A 22,469-nucleotide genomic window follows, 5' to 3' on the forward strand; every position below is an offset into this window, starting at 1 on the left:
ACCCTCTTTAGGCTAAGTACTTTTCCAGACTCCCACAAGGACTTTTGATTTTGTAATCTTTTTCCAGTCTGTCCTGCTTTTGACTGAAATAGAGTTCATTTTCCTCTTAATCACTGGTACAGTGCTGTGATTTGGATTTTGGATGAGAACAATGTTGATAACACACTGATGTTTTAGTTACTGCCAAGCAGTATTTAGAGTCAAGGAGGAATTTTCAGCTTCTCACACATCCCACCAGCAAGCAGGCTGGGAGGCACAAGAAGCTTGGGGGGGACAGAGTCTGTCAGCCAGACAGCTGACCCAAACTGGCCAAAGATATTCCACACCACCCAGTCTCATTCTCAGGATATAAACCTAGGAGGGAAAAGCTAGCTGGAAGCCACTGCCTGGGAGAAGGCTGGGCATTGGTATGAACCACCTGAGTTTCACTTTGTCCCCTAAAAAATGCTGTGTATGATTTGCTTTTGTGGCAAGGAGCACTTACCCTGCTGCCCCTGCGGCGTTTGTGAGATGATGAACTGTGCTGGCTGCAAGTTGGTTGTTGGATGCACCAACACAAACTGTTGCAGGTTGAGATTCTGCTGCTGAAGCTGCTGCAAGTGCTGCAAATCCTTAAGGAAATGGGAAGAGGGGAAAAAAAAAAAAAAAGACAAAAAAACAGAAAAAAAAAGAAAAAAAAGGGGGGAAAAAAGAGAAAAGACAAAAAAAGAGGAAAAAAAGGAAAAAGAAAAAGGAAAAAGAAAAAAGAAAAGAAAGAGCTGTGTGTTAGACATGTAAGTCAGCAATAATTCCCAATATAAGATTTCCTATCGGCCAGCTACACTCTCACATTTAGAGAAAAAAGTAGATGTCCGACACAGCAGAAGTCCTGCTACTGAGTATCGTTTAAAATGGCAATTTGAATTTCACTTTCATTCACAAAACCGAAGTTATTTACTAAATAACCCAGCAAAGTATATCCAGAACTGTCCTGTTTTAAAAACAAAACATAAAAACCAAACAAACAAATCAATCTCCCTTCCCCCCCAAATTCAGGAGTTTTCAAATACATTAAACTTATCCGTACAAAGGTCTCTCAAACTTATATTTTGAGGATGGAACTCTGCTGCAAATCAAGCATATTAGCTGGGAGCTATTTTTTTTTTGTAACAACAGTCTGCAATTACCATTTGAATCAACACCAGAAAAGCAAAATATTACAGATTCCTTGTTTGCACTCTGGTTGTTCAGTTCAAATTTCAGAAAGTAGCTAACTCAATTAGTAAATATATTTCATTTGTTCTGAAACAAATTACAATAAGCTTAACAGATATGACTATAATGAAAGGTTAAAAGGAATAATCCAAAACACTGCATTATTGAAGAACCTCACTTTTATGTATTTAAACCATTCAGGACTATTAATTTTCTATAATTAAATGACAGGTCTCAATGTACAGTGTTAATCTCTGAGAAACTGAGTTTTCAAGAAAAATGCTTCAACTTGACATTTAGCTGGAGAATGAAAACATAGAGAACTGCTTAAAAATCGTTCCCCCTAAACAGCTTTTTTCTTTTCATCTCCAAACAACACAATAACAAGAGCAACTGAAATTTAAAAAACGCACTGTGAAGTCAGCCAACATAAAAGTGGTAATCCATGAAAACTATCTAAACACACTTATTGGATTTTTCCATCTTTCCAGGAAGAATCTATTTCAAAATACTCACCAAAGAGGTGGAAAAAAGCCTGAATGAAATACTTCCCACATTTGCAACCTCCCATTACACAAACCAAACCAAGCAGACAAGAAGACTCCCCCAAAGCTCTGTTTCAGGGAAGTCAGGTCACTGTTTGCAGAGAAACCGTGTTCAGCTGCAGCAGTGCCTGGTGTGGCTCTTGGAGGTGCTCATCTTCCCACAGCCCCAAACACACCTGAGTTCAAGTGAACCAGAGGAACAAAGAGCTGCTCCTTAAGCTGCTCCTTGGGCTGATGCAGGTTACCGAGCACTCCCACAACCTGCTCAGCCAGAGGATGGGACAGGCCATTCACTGCCAGCAGAGGATTTGGAGATGAGAAGTCCAGACAGACTGACAAGGAGAACTTCTTTCTTACACAATGCTGTTATCTGTGATAATATATTATTTTAAATCTGTTAAAACTGTAACTTGCAAGTTGCAACAATCTCCTTCTGGAGAGGAGGCCTGGGGAATGTCGGAAAGGAAGACTAGGGAGAGGAACAAATAGGGAGTCCACTGATTTATGAGACCATAGACAGGCTTTATAAGAAAACGACTACTTAACCTGCATTACACAGACACTGGTCATCAATCACTTGGGCTACTTAGCCCTGTTAAGTCAAAAGCATGCAGTGTAATAATATGGTAGACAGACACCAGACGGATTGATCAAGCAATGCTCTTTAAGAAATGGAAACTTCCATTTTATAAGAATGCTAAAATTTTAAAAAGTGCCCATGCGCAAAAAAAAAGTGGTTTTAAAGTCAATAGTATTGTTTGCTTTCAGAAAATTGCAGAAATACTGCAACTATTCCTATGAAATCAAAGCAAATTTCCTTCTTGAAAGAAAGCAATAATTACTCCAGTTCTACCCTGGAACTCCATGTTTCTTATGACTTCATATCCTAATATCACATTGGTCAGAACTGCTACCAAAACCTCTTACTTCTTGAGCTCAACACAACATGGATCTCCACTCATTTATGCACTGATTTTCAATGCTCAGCTGGTTGCCTCTGCAGATTGTGCTGACCCTCCAGCTCAGAGGGGGTTCATACTGGAATGGATGTGAGGACTGGATGCAGAGTTGAAAACAGAAATGGAATGAGCTGGGCAAGCTGACTCAGGCTGTGAACACTGGGCAGAAGAAAAGGAAATGAAGAGAGGCTGCAGGATGAAAATACAGGTAGATAAGAGGAAAAAAAACATAAACACAAAAGAAAGAGTTGGGAAGACACTGTGGAAGAAAAAAGTATCAATGGAAAAACAGACAGGTTAAGGACCTTTCCCAGTCAAAAGCAAACAAATGAAATCACCCCAGATGACCAAGGAGATCTCAGATGATTTGAAGCACCCCCACAGGAGATGGAGTTACATGCAAGAAAGAATACAAAGAAACAGTGGCAGTGTATCTGTAAGATCAAAGGAGGAGAGCTTTTTGTTTAAGACTATGGTATTCATAACACTGGCTACCCAGCCAAGACATGACAGCTCTTATCATCAGGCTCTTACACTTTAATATGAGAAAACCGTTTTTAAATTGAGGCCTCAGGGAGAACTGATATAAGCAATCTTATTCTCTGCATCTGCCTTGGTAAATGGTATGTTGGCTAAGTCTTGTTTAAATACAGAAATATAATTCTGCAACGCAAAATGAAAATGATACCTCCAAGGCTAATCACTCCTAAATAGCCCTACCAGCCTCTGAAATGCATTTGAAATCTAACTTTATTTCCACCTTGGGAAAGTTTTTTTTATTTAGTTAATTATACCATTATAATAAATCTCCCAATAGCAAACAAACAAACAAACCCGACACTGTTTTTCTATACGGATCTTTTTTTTTCTCAGTGTTAAAATCCATATGCTAGCACAAGCACATAGAAAGAGATGGAAAGACTTTCAGGGAGACATGCATGTCTGCTGGTGCTGTCTAGCAATTTAGAAAGATCAAAACAATCCAAATCCCACCTCAGCAGAATAATCTGTCAAGTGCTATGTCTTGCTGTGAGGAAGATTTTTTGTTTTAAAAAAATCATCTAAATTTCTAAATTCAATGCCATTATTTCCAATTACAGCTTCAGCACAAACTTAAGCATCTGACTCATTTTGAGATTTACATCATATAAATACAGAGCATAGATCCTGAAAACAAGGAAGTTTATAAAAAACCCCAAAAGTTGATACACAAGTGTTTAGTGTCATTCCAGGAGCAGCACGAGCTCCTCACCAGGCTGCTGCAGCAGATACTTTACGTGAACTGCAGTGCACATTAAAGGAGTCATGCTTTTGCAATTAGTTAATTAAAATAAATATGGTAATCCCCCTGCTGCAGAGACCTGCCAGTTAATCAATTATTCAAAAACCATCAATTAAAACAAACATTCAGCTATTTGTATAATCAGCTATCTATTTACAATAGCAACACAAACAAAGCTGAGCACGGCTTACAAATCCTTGCCAAGATGGATCAAAAAGCATGGTGCTATCTACCTATGAACCTAGATGGTAGATGTTTTCCATAAGTACCCCAAATTATATCCAACACCTGCACAATTTATGCCCGGCACTTTCATCATAAGGAGCAGTTAACAAGATTCAACCAAGCTCATTTATGTATCAAAATAACCTATCCTAAAAGACACTAATTGTAAAGTCAAACATTTAAGTAATTAGAAACGTCAAAACACAAGTACAACTTTAATTTGCTCTGCACATGGCAACTACAAGATCACACACAATTTTTCAGAGAGCCTTTAGCTCACTCTGTGCACAAATCAGACAATGCTGCCTTCAGAAACTCTTATTTGACAGCACATGCCTGATATTTTCAACTTCTCTCAAACACTTCTCTGAAGTTCTGGAGAAAAAGCCAGTAGAAAATTAATAATTGTAAATGCTTCACACATTTTCAGAGCTTTGCACTGAGGTGGGAGAGCAGGGTTAGAAACATCTCACCCACGCATCACACTGGTATCCACTGCTTTGGAGGCCTGTTTGACAAACCTAAGGCCAGACAGTTCAAGGTACAGATTTTGTTATTAGGAAATTTTAGGCCACCCCACTTCAATGAAGCAGACCTTGCTAACTTAAGCTGCACACCTGGAAGAGGAAAGGACACCTGTGGATTGCTTACATATATGTTAAAAGACTCACATCCCATCAAATGGGAACTCTGTGGCAGGTGCATGGAAAGATGTCAAAAGCTATAACCAACAACTTCCTTGACATTGCCCATTCTCTTCCTGAAATCTGTCTGTATTATTGCCTACAGACAGACCGAACAAAATTATGATATGATCTTGAGAATTACAAGTTTCCTTGAATGCTACATGCTTCAGTCATCTCTACACCATGCCAGTGAAGTAGATTCCTTTGCTAAAAAAGGTGTTACTTGGTGATGTGACTTCTCACAGTCCAATGAGAGCTTCAGTGGGAGGAATCTCATCAACACAGCAACATCAGCACTCGCCTTTTAAAAACAGGATGGTACCACTCTGGCCTCTCTAAGGGCAGCCAGAGAGGTCAGAACTTCTAGACCAGCACCACAAAAGTTTGTCACTTCAGCTAATGAAAACCTGATAGCACAGCTAGGCTGTTGTTATTCAGCTAGTGGACCAGCACAGTAAAGGATTGAACATTTCACCACTGGACTTAACAGACAATTGCAACATTTCCATTCTTGTCCTTAATCAGACCTTCACTGTTTGGACACTTCATCCCGGTTGAATGCAAGAGAAAATAGCCTGAACAGAAAGCATCAGACAGTCTTAAAGAACATGGTCACTCTATGAAGCAGCAACTTGGATGATTATATACCCCACTCACTTTGTACAGCTAGACTAAGAAAACTGTTGTTATGTACCAAGAGCTTTAATCTATGGAAAGATGGACGAGCAAGACAATCACCTACTCCTAGCAGTCAAGACGTCTAAGCTGCACATTTGATTATCCTTCTCCACAAGTCTAAGGATTTTCCACACTACATACACTAAATACAGAGTTAGTGCCACTGCAATCTCCACACTGAATTAAGCCAATCCTGGAAGACCCAGGACTTACTGCTTCGAGTAAGCAGAACATCCACAGCGAGCAGTTCTTCAGAACTGACAAGTCTTTAGGACCAGACCATGAGACTGGACAGATTCCAACACCAGACTCATTCTCCAAGTTTTCTCCAGACACACAGAAGTGCCCACTCTTTGCCATGGAACCTGCAGCATTAAACACCAAGCCAAAATAGCACACAAACGGGTCAAGTCAAAACTGCCATTCTTCAGCTCTATCATTTTGCTTCTAACAAGCACCATTTGGGTCTGACAAGCATCCTTTTTGATACACAGGCATCACTTCCCATCCATGCAGGTCTCAACAAGTGCAACTTCTGTGGGCATCTTTCCATACCCTTTTTTCTCCTTTCTCGCGCTAACTACAAGGAGGAAAATTCAGCAAACACAGCATCTGCTCAGATTCTGGTACAAACTGAGAAGCCCAGTGGAACTGAGGAGCAGCTGGCACACATTCCTCGCTAAGACTATCAAACTTCAACCTCATCATCCAACGATGCACGAGGAAAGACTAACACCACTCGAGGACTCTAGCAACTCACTGAGTGAGGAACAACGAATTTTATTTGAATGGTGCAATCAGTCAAAAACCTCTTTTGTTTTCCACCCTCTCAAGCCTCAAGGCTCACCTGTGCAATCTGTATTGGCTGAGATAGAGGGATCTGCGTCATCGGCGTCGCAGCAGAGGCCGAGATGGTGGCACCAGCAGCGCTGTGCTGCTGACTGGCTGAGTGCTGCACTGCAGCCGCCAGCAACTGGGCCTGCGCCTGTTGGAGCAATAACTGTTGCTGGGCTGGCGTCAACGTGAGCTATAAACAATTAGAAAACACAGCCATTAATAATGGGAAGAGCCACTTCAGCTACAAAGTCATTAGATAGCTCAGTACTACTTATGTTAACCAGGCAATCCTAGGGCTATGCCACTAACTGGCCAAGGGCTCTGGCCTTAAGGAAGGACAGCTGGCTACTCGATACAGTGTGGGAACCAACCTATCACAGGCCTGACACAAACCAAACTGCACCACCACCACCAACATTTGCACTTACTGGAACCTACGCAACCTAACTCTGCTCCTAAGTTTTCCTGACAACTCTACCAGGAGTTTCAGGGAAAAAGCAATTAAGTAGCAAGCAAAAGAAAAGAATCAGTATTGCCAGGATTTGAAAGGAAATTTACACCCAGCAGAACAGCAAGTGATTAGCCAGATGAATGTGAAGCAGGAATGCTGGCTATGGCTACTGAACAAACTGATAACGTCCCAGCTGCTTCACATTAGCATGAATCCCTGCCATATTCCATCATTTCCATTATGCCCTAAGATATAAGTAAAGAACATGAGCTCCATTTGTTTCTCTCCAAGTCTCCCCATCTGCCTTTTTTTTTTTAATAGAATAGAGTTGGCAACTTTACATCCCTTCCCTTTCCCAAGCACACATTATCTCTGTGGAACAGGTGGCAGCAGTCTCTCCTTTACATGTAAATGAATCTTGATGCCCATATTTACTACAACCCGTATCTGCATAGGCCTGGAATTTTGAATGTTTCACTACAGCACACAATCATGAATTAAAACAAACCATTATTTTCTGAGAATACAAAAAATAATAAAATATGCCAGGTTTTAACAACACATCGAAACAGTCTCACTTCTAAAATTTTCAATGCTTAACTGAAAACTAAATAGGATGTTTATTTACATAGTAACATAGGAGAAGATTTAACAGTTGAGCCTGAGATTAAGAAGTCATTTCATGCAAGTGTAGGGATGATCTAACCTAACACTTCAAATCATAACTATATTGTTGGAGCAACTGCCCTAAGCTTATTAACACACAAACTCTTATACTGCAAAGCTGATTATGTGGAAGCAAATTCTTTAACCAGCCCATTCACAAAACTTGCTCTTTTTGAAATGACTGAAAGCCTTTACAACAATTCAAAAACACCAGAAAGTCTAAAACAACAATTATCCCATATATACTCCCAAAGCGTTGCAATTAAAAACCCCTCAAAATGAGGAGGTTAAAATAAAAGGGTTCAACAGGCTTAAGGAAAGTACTAATAGAGTTACCTAAAAAGAAATGTGTTTGAGAAGAGGAAAAATTAACAATTCCCATAATTTTTGTTCTTCACCCAACTATAAGATTCAGTCACGTTCTCCCATGCCTCGTTTTAATCTTGAAAAAAAAAAATTCTCTTTATGACATCAGTGACTGTCTCATTTGTAACTGTTGTAAAACAACAGGTTTTAATTTCATTGCAGGGTCAAAAGGGATACTGAGAACAGAGAGAAAGAATTCTTTGTTGTTGATGTTCTGAAGCAAATACTTAGCGACAAACCCCAAATATTACAGTCTGCTTATTTTTCTAGCAAAATATTTTCTGTTGCCACTTCCACTGAAGTTCATCATACATTAAAGGAAGTTGCAATGCCCCTCAATGATACCTGTGTGGGACTGCAGCATCCCTGGGTAACTCTTACCCCGGTGATCTGTCCTCCGGCCAGCATGAGCTGGGTCTGGGGTATGGCCGCCTGCACTGAAGGCTGCTGGGAAGGCTGGCTTGGCTGCTGAGAGTCCCCAGATTCTTCATTAGATTTAGACTAGTCAAAAAAAAATACAACTCTTTATAGTGTAAAACAGATGTTAATGTATGACGCTGCTATCTCAACACTGCACAATAAAAATCTTTCATCTGCATACGAAAAGCCCTTGGGTTTATTTTAAGAGTGTGTTTAAGCAATGGCTCTGTGTACCCACCATCTCAGCTACGATTGCTGAAACACGTCTGTAGGTAATGCAGCTTAAACAAAACAAAGAGACTCTCTGGTCTCCTGTAACTCTCTGGCATTATTTTCAGGTCTCACTTCATTTTACACCATGCAACTGAAGCTGACGCTACCTTTCACCATGAAGAAAGAGAAGGTTGTTAAAATTATTCATTGCCTAAAATCCTGAACAATGGAACGAGGGAAAGGAGATTGTGTTTCCATTTTCTCTATCTCCATCCTGTACCACTAAGTCATCACACTGTTGGCTTATACAGAACCTTTTTAAAAAATCCTCACAGGTTTCTCTACCTACAACAAGATATATAACATATACAGTGCTTTTAAATACTCAATGCATTTATTTAATTGAGTACTGCTTTATTTTAAAAGATTCAAGTTTATTTTGATTTATTTTTGTGGTTTGGTTGTTTGTTTTTTCAAAAAGAAGAAATTGTGAAGACATGAGGGAGGAAATGCAAGTGCATGAAGAGGGGGAGAGAGTTTTATGATAATTAAAACTGGTTATGCAGAACATTACAATTCTGCATAGATTTGCATATTTTCCACCACCTGTTTTGGGGACTGCAGAGCAGGCTAATTAACATAAAGGCTCTGATTAATTCTGCCAGTCATTGAGCGATAATTACAGCACAGGACTGTAAACATTCTGCACTGGAGATACAGCCTGTTTGCCAACATCTCTCTCAGGGATGGAAGTTTACCATGGCAACCAAGGCAATTTTCTGCCTCCTTCCTCTTAGAAAGGAAGGTCACTATACCTCCTCTTCTTTCCAAATTGTTATTATGTATAAGTGGGTCCACATTCTATTGCATTTCATGTAATGCACTACCTACATTCTTTAATAACATGCAATACTGAAACCAGTTTTCAATAAAACTGCATCCCTTGCCCCTTAATATACTACAGAGAGGAATCAGAATGTTAACAGATAAACTGAAGTGTTCAGCATCGCAGGAAAGTTTGAAAGCTTTGTTGTCTCACGTACATTATTAAACAATTACTCTGACTTTGAAATCACTGTGTGTTATTTACACAAGCAGTCTGAACTAGCCACATTATATAGTTAATGCTACGTTATATTCCTATATTCAGTTACCAGAAGTAAGGACAAATTGCAAAGTAATACTCACTACATGTTTAAAGCAAGTTAATAAACAGAAGACAATGAAATATTCCTAGAATTTCAAGGTTTGCATGATACCACACCAGACTAAAATCCAGCATTAAGTTATGGTCACTCCATGTTTCAAACAACTCCACACCCTGAATGCTTACAAATCCTGAACCTGATTTACAGTTGTAGAAGTGTTATTCTTTCATACCTATCCCTTGCAAAACCAGTCAGACTGAAAAAACTGAGTAATGTATCATAGGTTAAGAACTATCTCTACTGATGCTGTTTGGGATGAGAGAAGGATGAGCAGCAGAAGGTAACTGTCTTTACCTGTACATTTAAGGACTGAGCAGCAGCCTGTAAACTTGTTCCAGCGAGCTGGACCTACAACAGTGCAAAAATGGAAATGAAATAATGTAGAATCCACAGAAAACTAATAATGTAAAAAGAACACTCTCCCCACCCACATTCCAAAAAAATTCCCCCAAGAACAGAGCATGCCCCTCTAACACCTGAATCAGTGGAACAGGGGTACTCCAGGCTGAAACAGATGTCCAAGACTCTTTCCCGATGTTGTTTATCTACCTCTTACTGAAGGCATCCCTGCCTAAGGATGTAGATATTATCATGGATGGAGTTGAAACAGAGCATATTGGACTGGACAGACCAACTAGTCCTATTCCTGCTGGAAAAATCCAGGCTCCAGGGCAGGTCATTAAACTCTACTCATCATCATCCTACTCTCATTTCAGTAAGACTCCACTCATCGTCATCCTACTCCCATTTCAAAATGGGTCTTACCAACACTGCACTCACCAGCTTTCTGATATGAGCAAGCACGTGCACAGCACAGAACCCAGAGCATAACCACACTCTCTCAAATTAACCCATTCAAGTTTTGCAGCCCTCAGCCACTGAAAAGATGATCTCAACACAGAGCACCGGAGACACTTTACAAAGGCTGTATTGATTCAGGTATACTTAAAACTTGAATTCAATGTTTGTATTTAACAGGCCCAAAGGTGGTCTTGTGGGTGAGCAGCAAGGGAAAATGGATGATTCAGAAAGTGAGATTTTTGGAGTGTTTTTTTATCTCTACGGAGAAGTTCCTCTGTACAAAAAATGCTATCTTTTCATTTCCTGAAACCCATTTGAATCAGTCTCACCCTGTTTCTACCAGCACCCCTAGTTATAAAGAAGGAATGCTCTGTAATTAATTACCAACACTTTCAAAGGTCAGAGTAACAGCCTGTAGAGAATTCCGTCTCTGGACATGTTTGAAAACCACTGCTCATTTGAAAACCAGGTGACATGGAAGGACACAATAAAGCAAAGCCAAATGTAGCACTCTTGCCTCTAGATGGAGGACCTCTATATAGTCCCCACATAGAACAGTCCACATATTTTCAGGCATAGGAAAAACTGCAGTACATGAAATTAATAACTGAATATTTTGAACTGGCAACCTTGGAAGAGTCACCTTGGAAATATTTCCTACCGCTTTAGATGAAGATACTAAGCATGATATACATCAAAGTAAACACTCCCAGAAAAGCCCCTCCTCATCAGAAGCAAAATACAGTTTGACACAGTCAATGTAATCTTTGCTTTTACCATGGATTAACAGCAGAGAATAGCCTAAATAACACCACCCTGACATCCAAACGATATACTCAAAATAATACTTTAAAATTACACAAACACCACATAAAAGACTACAAATACATATTGATTGCTCAGGTACAGCCAGCACATTCCTGAAAATCTCTTGTGAATGCAATTTGGACATCCCTTTCACCATACAGCCAACATTTCCAAATTAGAAATGCTGCATGCTGCCTACAGCCCAGTATTTTGCATTAGTCTAGAGCAAAGCACTGTGTGTTAAGGTTGAATAACACCCCATTAACAGTAGCCTCACTAGCAGAGGACAGTTTGACAATAGATTCCCACACACCTGCAGGTGAATAAAAGAATACCTGAGATTTTCCTTTGAACCAGTTTCAAGAAATGAATCACACTTTATCAAACACGGAGTTAGAAAGATCCTGACAACTGTTTAAATAAATAAATTTCCAAAGCAGGATAAAGCATTGTGCAAAACCCAATTACTGTCCTGGGTCAATCTACAGAACAAAACGAAGACTAAAACAAACACACAGAATTCTGCAGAGCAGCTGTATCTGTCTCCATGTTAAACACACACTGGCAAGCCATAAAAACTAGTCAGCTTCTCTCCACATAAAGGCAGCCTACAACAGCCTATTGGTTCAGCAAATTCAAACAGTGGCACTCCCTTAGTCCTATATAAACCAATCTGCTAGGAAAATTGCAATTATGTGACAAGACGTGTGGAATGTTCCATACAATAAAACGGCAGTTCAGAGCTCTTAAAAGAGGGCATAAAAGCTTCAGTACTTCAATTATACCACAATAACTGTGCAACCTCAGACCTCAAACACTCAAGGTCATCCAATTAGGTACAGTATTTTAAAGTTTAACTTGGTGCAGAGGAAGGGAAAGAAATTAGGACATTTGTTTTCATACATCAAGTGCGAACAGATAAAAAAAAACTACAAAAAAATGCCCCTTATACTTCTTTTCACCTAGGGATGCCCCATTTTGCTTCAGCCTGCATCTGAAGTTCAGCTTTGATTCTCTAAACACAGCAGCAGCAGAACAGAGGGATAGGATTAGAAGTCTGAATATCATCTGACAAACAGGTCACTGAAATAACTTTTTTGTAAAAAAAGAAAACCTCACAAGCCATATATGCTTAGTAAGTATAATCAACTTTCTTTCTAGTTAATCTGTAAGAGTGTTTTTAACTAGACAAGTGACAGTTTTAGAACCTTGGCAGCCATTGGGCCAATACAATCCTTTCCTAAAAAATTTAAATTTTTTTCTTGCCTTCAATGTGGTATCTCTATTACGGTTAAAACAACAATGACAAAGCAAACAAACAAAAAACCTACTCAGAACCACACCACAACATTTAGGCATTCTCAAGTCCCCAAAAATGTGATTTGTAGTTCTCCCAAAGAGGTCTCACCCTGTCTTGACATGTTCTGCAGCCTAATGCAATGAAGTGAACGCCACAGTTAGGACTTTTTCCCATCCACGCTCGTTAACCAGGTGGTGTACCCAGATTTATGTTCTAATAACTGACTCCCCATCATTCACAGAAAGAGAGAACATGGAACACACCGGGCAGCTGAGTCTCCTCTGTTTGAAATGTCTCTTCTCTTACCTGATGAAGGTGCCCAAGGAAGGCCTGGGCCTGGGCTGTAGAGATTGCTCCTCCGACAGGCACAGGCTGCTTTTGAAAGTCCAGGCCATTTGTTTGCGTGCCTGGAGAAAGAGAGATATTGAAAACTATTAATTACTACTTTTAGTAAGTGGAATAAGAATTCAGACTCCAACTTTCCTGCTATTCTCTCAACATTATATAGTAAAAAATACTCTGAGAGTAACAAGAAATGCATTTTTTAGTGAAAGTGGGGTGGGAAGCAGAGTTGAGGCTTCAGTGATAGAGCATTTGTCAGCTGAACAAAATCAACATCATATTTTCTTTAGCTTCCATCATCTATTTGTGAACCCTAAAGATATTTAAAAGATGTGCAGATGTGGCACTTAGGGACATGGTTTAAAGGGGGACTTGGCAGCATTAACAGTTGGGCTTGATGATCTTAAGGGTCTTCTCCAACCTAAACAATTCTATGACCCGTGTTTCTATGTACACTACTATCCCATCACTCTCTACACAGTTTGAGAACCAAATGGGTGCTTGCTGCTATGATTAAACTGTGTTTCCATTCTCCATGCACCCCCTATCCAATACCTGAAGACTAACTTCATAAAGTGCCAACAGCAAGGTTCATATAAATGCCACCTTTCCTAAAAGACAGGTAAAATAACACTTGATGAAAACACAAGTCTCATCTATATACAGCACTTACGGGCCACAGTTTTACTCTTTCCAGAAATGACTCCTCTACATTTCTGTTAAAGTTTGTTCAGAGGTCTCATTAGATAAGATAAATGCCTTGGCTTGCTTCTGCTTCTTCACTTACTCTTATGTAACTAAAACCTGGTTATTTTCCTACATTTTTGCAATCTTTCCCTAAACTGCTCAGAAGACGTGAAAACTTCCCAGTTATCACAAAATAATTTGGGTGTGAGAAGAAAAAGAAAAAAACAAGGTTTTTTTGTTTTGGTTTGGTTTTTGGTGGGTTTTTTTTTTTTTTGTTACTACCCACAGGAAGGGAGACTCCCAAGTGTGTTGGGCTGCAGGGAATTTCTAGAACAGATGATGCAATCTTCAGAATTGCGTGACTGAAATGAAGCTAAACCAGCTTTAGACTTGCATGTTTATTCATCATGACAATCAGATTTTGTTCAGTGCCCACAGGCAGATGTGCATAGTAACTCCTACTTCAAAATTCCTTCCATCATCTACATTCTTTGTCATAAAAACCTAGGTTATCTACTGAGCAAAAGAGTCACAGTTATTGAACAACAACAGGTGGTTGCTATTCCTTGGAAACATCTGCAAAAGCAAGCAGGCATAAAATGTGATTAGTAAAATAGACTGTCCAATACCTCACACTGCTATTTTGACCTGCAAACAGCTTACACAGGTCACATTTCCAAAGACTGAGCCACGGTTCAATTAAACACTAACATAATTTCAAACTTTCTACCATCCATGTAAAGTATACCTAAGGTGGCCCTTTGATGCATCTTTGGTGGGGGTTCTGTGTGGGAAGATTTAGTTGACTCCCAAATTTACAATCCTATGCTTTGGGCCAAGGTTTATAAACTTAAGAGACATACATGCAGCCAAAGATTCACAGATGTGTTAAAAATATTCCAGTTTTGAACTGCATCAAATTATTTTGATTGTATAAGTCTAAAATTCCAATTCAAAGTGAATATAGGGACTCGCACTGGTCTGAATTGCTCCTGAAGGAATGCAACTTGGTTGCCTTTCTCCAAAGAATGGTATATAAGAAGGTCTGTTGGAAAGAACCAGAAGAAACTCATCTATCTTCAGTCTTTCCAGTAAACTTCAGAATTCTCTCCATGCAGAAATAAAAAGGGAATGAAAAAGTAGTTGGCTAAATATATAAAAATAATTCCTGACAAATAGCTACCATAAGTCAAAGGAAACAACCTACCACCTCCTCATTTAATGAAAGGTTTTGAATTACTTTTCAATGGTCAGGGAGTGAAAAAAATACAGATAAGAAAACCTCCTGGAGGGCAAATATTCCTCATTCCAATAGGAAACTTGTGGGGGTTAAAAAAATTTATCTGTTTCTGAGAGAAGCAGCTGCAGGCCTCACCTTAGGTAAATAGGTGAAGCTGTTCTAGTTAACTACCTTCCAAAAAGAGCATCAAAATCATGATACCATGCTAAAAGAGCACTACTGTGCAAGTGTGCAGAAGAAATGCTCCAGTTAGCAGTTCTGCCGATTCTTAATATGGAAATCTGAAAAAAGCTTCCTAGGTGATAGTTTACAACAAAGCAAGCTCCAAGACTGAGCTTAAAATCTTCATGGTTCCCAATAAACAACTTAGGCACTGAGAGTAAACAAGATTTTCTTTAAATTCACTCTTGAAAGATATCAACTCCCTCTCCCCAGACCTCCCAAAACCAAACTCAGGGCAAAAAAATCCACATCACACCTGTTTACTCTCTGTTCTACGATTTGCATCTTAAACTCTCTTTGGTGTTGGAGGCACAATGTCTCTTCCCCTCTGGATGCAGCCTTAATTTTGGAAAGAATGCTACCCTGGCTGCTTGCATTTGTCACAGGATGCCCCTGCCTTTTGAAGAAGAGCAAGGAAAATGAAGTGAGTCCGGCATATGAGAGGCCTTGCTTTTAAGGTGTTCAGAAAGATGTGGCACCACTCCCATGGAATCCAAGAAATCTGATAAGGAGCTGGAAAATGGTGCTGTCAGAGGCAGAAGATCAGCACATTTTAAAGACACAAAAGGACTAGAATGCCACTTTTGTCAGGGTAAGAGTTAAATACAAAATCCTGTGATGATTAACAGACATGGCAGATACAATCACATGAATCATGATTTTAACAGTCCAGGGTATTAATGTATTTTCCATCTTCATCCCAACTTCCATAACTGCTAGAGCTCGCTAACACCAAAACCAGCCCCAAAAGAGTGGGAACTCTCCATGTTCCATCTCTCCTTTCTTCTTGGTTCCAGCTCCATCTTGGACAGCTCCCTGTCCGGCCCCTTCTGGTAGTTCACCAGTAGTTTGTTTTGGTCTGGTGCTCCACCCCCAGCCAGCTACAGGATGAAACTTCACCCTTATAGTTGAGGTCCCGTGTAACCCAACCATGTTTAAATTCTGGCATAAATTTAGCCATGTGTTCAGCTACTTCATAGAGTTGGTTTGGATGAAGACTAATACAGTGCTACTCTAGGGAAAGGAACAGAACAGTAGATACTAAACATGGATTACTTTATGGCATTTTGGAATTTTACCTGCAGAGGATAAAGGCATGACAAAGCAGAGCAGGGAAGGTAACTGCACCTGCAGTCAGGAGAACAACTTACTCTCCAAATTCCAGATTATAATCATCAGCCTTCAGCCTGAGTTTGTAAACTGCATTAGAAAGGAAGAGGAGTGAGGAACTCCATATCAGGGGAGATGTGGAATAAGATGCAAGAAAGAACTCAGGAAGGGAAGGCAGCCAAGGAGAAGGATGATTTCAAAACCAGCTGGAGTGGGTATCTGCACTGTGCTCTGGGAGACATCTCCCAGCACCACCACCATATTTTCCCAGGTCACCTCTCTCTCCCCACCTCTGCTGAAAGACAGAGAGATACCCCCAATACTCAGAAATTGTTGTTTCCCTATCCACATTTCCTAATACCAAGTTCAGCATTGAAAATTGCCTGATTTTAGCAGTTGAAGAATAGCTCATGGTCTCTCTCCTACAGACTTCCTTCTTATGGAAACTGGAAAATCCATTTTTGGAAATGAAGCAATGCAAACAAGTATCCTTAGAATCCTTCCAAATACTACATTTACAATAATTATTATTTTGCTGCTATGTCAACAAATGTCATAATAGTACAGTTTCCATAGTCATTATAACCTTGGCTTTCACAGTTCTGCATTCACACAGCTCTTTCAAGAGAAGATGCATTAAACAAACAAAAAGCCTGAGATGTTTTGGAAAATTTTATGCTGCCTATAAAAAGGAGATCAAAAGGGTTTTACTGTAAGGTAAGATATTTTTCTTACTTCTCCTTTCTCCAGCAGATACTATGTAGACTGTCTGCCCAACTGAAGCCTGGAAAAGATTTCTCTAACTGTGCAACACTGATGACCAGTTGGTCAATATATGTTCTTAAGAAAACAGCCATCCAACAACTCCTGTGCTCATATGTTTTGGTTGTTGTTTTTAATCAGTCTGAAATATAGGTACGTTTTTCAGATGCTTAAAAGCAAAGTCCAGTTAGCACAAAAAATTTAAAGTCATAGCATATTTCAGGCACTGTATTGTGACCAATATATTCAGGGGACTTGATGAAGTTTCTTAAATAGTCAGAGTTCAAAATAAAAAACCCAAGTCTGTTAACTTCCATGAAACTTAGCTGATAGTTCAGATAACTACTGATGTTGTCATCTTTAACCAGTGGTAACTGTTGTTTTGTTTTTTTTCCTGAGAACGCCAGCTCTGCCAAATGTAAATTCACGCTCCACAGTAATTTCTCTTAACATTTTCAAGTCGCATTATCTCACTACAGTTTAAAACAGGAATGACCCAAACAAGCATCCAGTGGAGTTGAAAAGATAGACTATTAGTGTTTACACAGCAGACTCAAGTGATTTACAAATGTCACTGAAAAGCAGACAGTTAGAGAAAGTTACAAAAATAAGAACTCTGAGTGTTTATAAAAATCATCATCAGGCATTATCTGGGGAGCACAGGCACTGACAGAAAATCAATGGCACTTCCAGTTCCTCAGTATCCGAGCTGAAAGCTGACTTCTTTTCACTCAAGTATGCACTGAGCCCAGAACCATAATCTAAATACCCCGATCAGAAGCCTAAAATTACATTCTTTGAGTATTCCTTTCAGAGCCCAACATCTGCCAAGTTGACTAATACAACTGATGCTCAAGCTCCCAAAGAACATCACAAATGCCATCAATCACTATCTCCAGGGAGTCAGGAGCACTACGTTTTAAAACAAAGCAATGACTGCAGAACAGAGAGTCCTCAAAAACTCTAGATTACTTTAGCTCATATAATTTTAAAATCAGGATACAAAACTGGAAGGAAAGACTGGAAACATTTAAACTAAAGAAGCAAAATTCCATAAGTTTTAAACACCAGTCAGAGGCAAACTTTTGTAATAACTAATTTTAACATAATGTTAAAATTTTAACATAATGTTAGACTACAAAAAAATACAGTCATTGTATCCCCTTTTAACATGAAAGGACCTACATGCAGCTTTACAATCCATCCATTTTATGTCATGACCCCCACCTTCACAATGATGAAATATTTGCCTAAGAGAGCAGAGATCTGCTGAAGCAGATGCGATGCTCCTGTGATAATTGACTCATTACCTTTGAATAAAACAAATCCTACTCCTTACCAGCTCAGTTGAGGTGAAACTGCTAAAGTTGCACTGAGAGAAGTGTGTTGGGAATGTGCTCTGGAGAAAGCACATACAGGGAACTGTGGCCACACAGGGGAGGAAATCTGAATTTTTTCACAAGTTTACACACAACCTCCAGCTACAAGGAGTCCACAGGGATATTTAAAACCATTGTTCCCTTGATACTGTTTATGATCATGAAATATTTATGGGCCATATGTTTTTGAAATAATGTTTTATATAATCTCAAACCATTAAATACATAATAAAACACTTCAGTGCAGAAAAAGAATTTATACTTCTCCCATTAAAAATACAATGACAATTATAAAACCTGAGATGCAAGCAACAAAACATACATTAAAAATCAGGCAGAATTCCTTTTCACTGAACCCATACATTGGCAGAAATAATCCAACGTCTCAGAAAAAGAAAATTAAATAGTGTTAACTTCATCACAACTCTAGAATTTAAAATAAAACTCTTATTATCAAACCATGAAGAAGAAAACTTGTTTTCCTCATACAAGGTAACCAGACTTCTCTCAAAGCAACAAGTTCCCTCTTATCAGAATTTTCTCTTCCCAAACGCTATTCTGAGCTGAGAAAAGATTCTAAGCTAGGTTAAACTACTTACTTTCCATTCAGAACTGTCATTTCTCTTACACTCAGAATGAGCATTGTATTACCTCCAGAAAGGAATTAAAGCCTGATTAAGTTATAGTGGCTCAATGAGCTTCTTCAATGGCTTAGAATTTGGTCACATCTTAAGAGTGTGTCAAAAGGCAGATTGGCCCTGACACAAAATCTAGTCTTCTCCACCAAATTTCAAGGTTCTGTTCTAACACACTAAGAAATTACAGAAAAGCTGGGTAACATTTTTTAAAATTTTGATATATTATGCCTTCTCCATTTGACTTGCTCTTGAGAACTGTTGTGACAGCTTGAATGAAATCTAAAATGGAAACAGGATCAGGCAGTGGCCCACATCTGCCAGGGAAAATTTCAACCCAAAAATAAACGATGAAGTTAGAAGTGCCAAAGGTATGCTCTGCCAGGAAAAAATGAGACTATTTACGGAGAGCTAGTGCCACAAGAGCTTCGGTAGTTTCAGAAACATAACAGATTTAAAAAATGGGGAAGGCAAATCTTATATAAAATGTGTCGATGGTGCTCCAGTAAAGTAGGTACGAATAATGCCCTGTATGCAGTAGGGTTAATGACAAAAGTATTCCCAGGTCTCTGAAATCAAAAGGTGTATCTTTTATTTGTTTGGTTTTGTAGGTTTTTAAAATCCCACTAAATAGGTAGAGAAATTTTGCTTTTAATATCCATTCATTTCCACCAGAAAGTATCTGCACCAATTAATAATTTCCTACCTGTGTTCCCGTCCCCACTCTCCATCGATGATTTACTGGTTTCTGACGGATTGTTCATTCTTGAGTCTGCATTAAAACAGAAAGAAAGATAAAACAATACAGCAAAAAATCCCCACATCTGTTCATACCTTTTTGTTCAAGGGAAGTACAGAACAGCAAAAATTTGCTAGGTACTTTACCCTAATTCAGATTTATAACACAAAAAAAAAGAACAACCAAAACCAGAACACAATACTGAATCTTCCAGATAAATATTATTTCAAAATTTTCTATGACATTATTCCCATATGTGAAAACATGGTATTAAGGGAATAAAAGACACCATGCTGGAGGGCAATGATAGGTAGGAACTTAATTTTCAATACTATGAAAGTCATAGATGAAAAAAAAGGAGGGGAGGGAAGAAGGAATGATGATTACACTGAGATTCAAAAACATTAAGTCTGACCATCATGGCCTACATTATTCTTGTGTTTGCTCCCCTTGCCCCACCCCAACAAAAGAAAGGAAATTCAGTCAGTATAATTAAATGGATGCCATTTTCTTAATACTGCATTTCTATTTCACTGTAATGTCACTGACATTAAGTTATTTCATATTTCCTATATATTCAGGCAAAACCATACAAGTATAAAATAATTCCTCTTCTTTCTCCCTCTGGATGAATGTATTGAAAAGTCTGTTCCTGGTTTCAAAGCCTGTCAGCTGAATACAGTGCAATGCAGAGGGCCTCTCCAGATGGCAGACAGAGAATATAGTTTCCTTATATAGGAATCTATACAGATGTTCTGTGTACAGCATCAGCTTTCCAGCTTATTACCTCCTCATTCCTTGCCACCGACCCCAGTGTGCCACATTATCACAAACCAAAATTACAAAAAGAATCTCAAGACAGAACAGCTCATAAAATGAAGTGTAAGCAAATCCTTGAGCACACTCTTCCATTCCCATAATGAGCTAAAAGCGAGTTCAATGAGCTTAAAATGAACCCTTTACTCCAGGATATTCTCTCGCTAGGTGCTTAAAAGGTTACCTCTGTCATGTACTTTCATCAAAGCAGTGATTTCCAAAATACCAAAAGGCTGAAGAAGAATACAGGAGCAGCATTAACTGTGCTGCATCTTTCCCCCAGACAGTTCCAAGAATGTCTAGACTTCCTGGCAGTCCATGAAAGCTGGAAATAAGAAGATGGACTACTGCCATGTGTCATCACCTGCTACTACCAGTGCACAGGAAAGACAGGGACCTGTTGGAGTGAATTCAGAGGCCACCAAGATGATCAGAGGGCTGCAGCACCTCAGCCATGGGGAAAGGCTGAGAGAGTTGGGGTTGTAGAGCATGAAGGCTTTACAGAAGCATCCCAGTATCTAAAGAAGCCCGCAAGAGAGCTGGAGAGGGAATTTTTAGAAGGGCATGTAGTGACAGGGGTGAATGGCTTTAAACTGAAAGAAGGCAAGTTTGGACTGGATATTAGTAAGAAATTCTTACCATGAGGGTGGTGAGACACTGGAACAGGTTGCCCAGAGATGTGGTGGATGCCCCATCCTGAAAGTTTTTAAGGCCAGTTTGGACTGGGCTCTGAGCAACCTGATCTAGGGCAAGGTATCCCTGCCCATGGCAGTGGGGTTGGAGGGCTGAAACTGGATAATTTTTAAGGTTCCGCCCAAACCAAATCATTCTATGATTCTGTGATCAATATTTGTAAAACTAATATAATTTTCCACATGAACAACAGTGGCAGTTGAACCCAATAGAGCCTTGAAAATCCAGAGGACTGTAACAACCACAGAACTTCCCCTGACAAGCTAATACAACATCTCCAGAGCCTCAACTCTTCTCAGAAAGTTCCTTTGCCTATTCTTAAATCTTTCAAATGTTCAGCCACGGGTAAAAGAGATCTGGACTATCAGTGTTACCCTTGGTATAAAGGCAGATGTGTTAAACTGCCTTTTGAAAAGGGGAAGGAATGAGGAGAAACTTTGCAGCTGAGTGCTGTTGGCCCACACTTCAGCAAGTTTTGCCCCATTTTTCACAATCTCTGCTTAGCACATTCAAGCTACAAATTCAGAGTCTTGAAAAACAAGAGTTCTGCTAAGGTTGCAGGTACAGAACCTATTGCTTCCAGGCTCCTTATTTTGTCATTTTCCACATCTGGATAGCATGATTCACACTCTAGAAACAGAACATGGGTTCCACTGACTATACAGAAATGTCTGCTCTTGACTTGGTCCTCTCTGCTGAGAGATCTATGTTTCTATCTAGACATTATATATATCTTAAATTGAGTTTATTGTTGTGACAACAGCACATTTGTTTAGAGTGATTATAGGCAACATGCATTTGATAAGCAGCATTACTTCATTCCTTTACACACAGATGGCTACTGAAATTTCACTTTAGAGAACACTGAATTGGAGTCCTTTGCTTTGGACACAAATATGACGAGTCCTTATCCAACAGGAAAATGAGCAAAGAATTCTTACAAGTCAAATACATTTGGTTGTGGAAACCAGGCTAACTCATGAGGCTACTGGACAGAGGATGTAATTTTTAAGCCCAGGGCAGAAGAATAGCTTGAACTCAAGATACAACTGAACACAAAAGGGAAGAGCACAGGTTGAGAAAGTTATCTCTCAGAAACATGGAATCCATTTGCTGAACTGCTTCAGAAAATTCATGCTAGAAAAACAACAGAGGACCTCCTGTTGCTAGTTTGTTGCAGGAACTGAAGTATTAGAGCCAAGGTGA

At 39.3% G+C, this 22,469-nt stretch overlaps 1 protein-coding gene across 8 annotated transcripts in view; it reads right to left on the minus strand.

Annotated features, from left to right (window-relative positions):
- POU2F1 (POU class 2 homeobox 1) overlaps nt 1-22,469 on the minus strand; it is a 103,193-nt gene that overhangs the window by 23,408 nt on the left and 57,316 nt on the right. For 2 of the 8 annotated variants that reach the window (XM_038126885.1, XM_038126848.1), the window contains exons 2-7: nt 19,722-19,787; nt 12,945-13,045; nt 10,025-10,078; nt 8,235-8,390; nt 6,417-6,596; nt 485-611 (exon numbers count right to left, since the gene is read on the minus strand). In XM_038126885.1, coding sequence (XP_037982813.1) covers nt 485-611; nt 6,417-6,596; nt 8,235-8,390; nt 10,025-10,078; nt 12,945-13,045; nt 19,722-19,787 — 684 coding nt within the window. The remainder of the gene's footprint in view (nt 1-484; nt 612-6,416; nt 6,597-8,234; nt 8,391-10,024; nt 10,079-12,944; nt 13,046-19,721; nt 19,788-22,469) is intronic. The other 6 variants (XM_038126876.1, XM_038126865.1, XM_038126858.1 and 3 more) reach the window with 6 other exon arrangements.

Source organism: Motacilla alba, chromosome 1 (assembly GCF_015832195.1).
Source record: "Motacilla alba alba isolate MOTALB_02 chromosome 1, Motacilla_alba_V1.0_pri, whole genome shotgun sequence".
Taxonomy (NCBI): domain Eukaryota; kingdom Metazoa; phylum Chordata; class Aves; order Passeriformes; family Motacillidae; genus Motacilla; species Motacilla alba.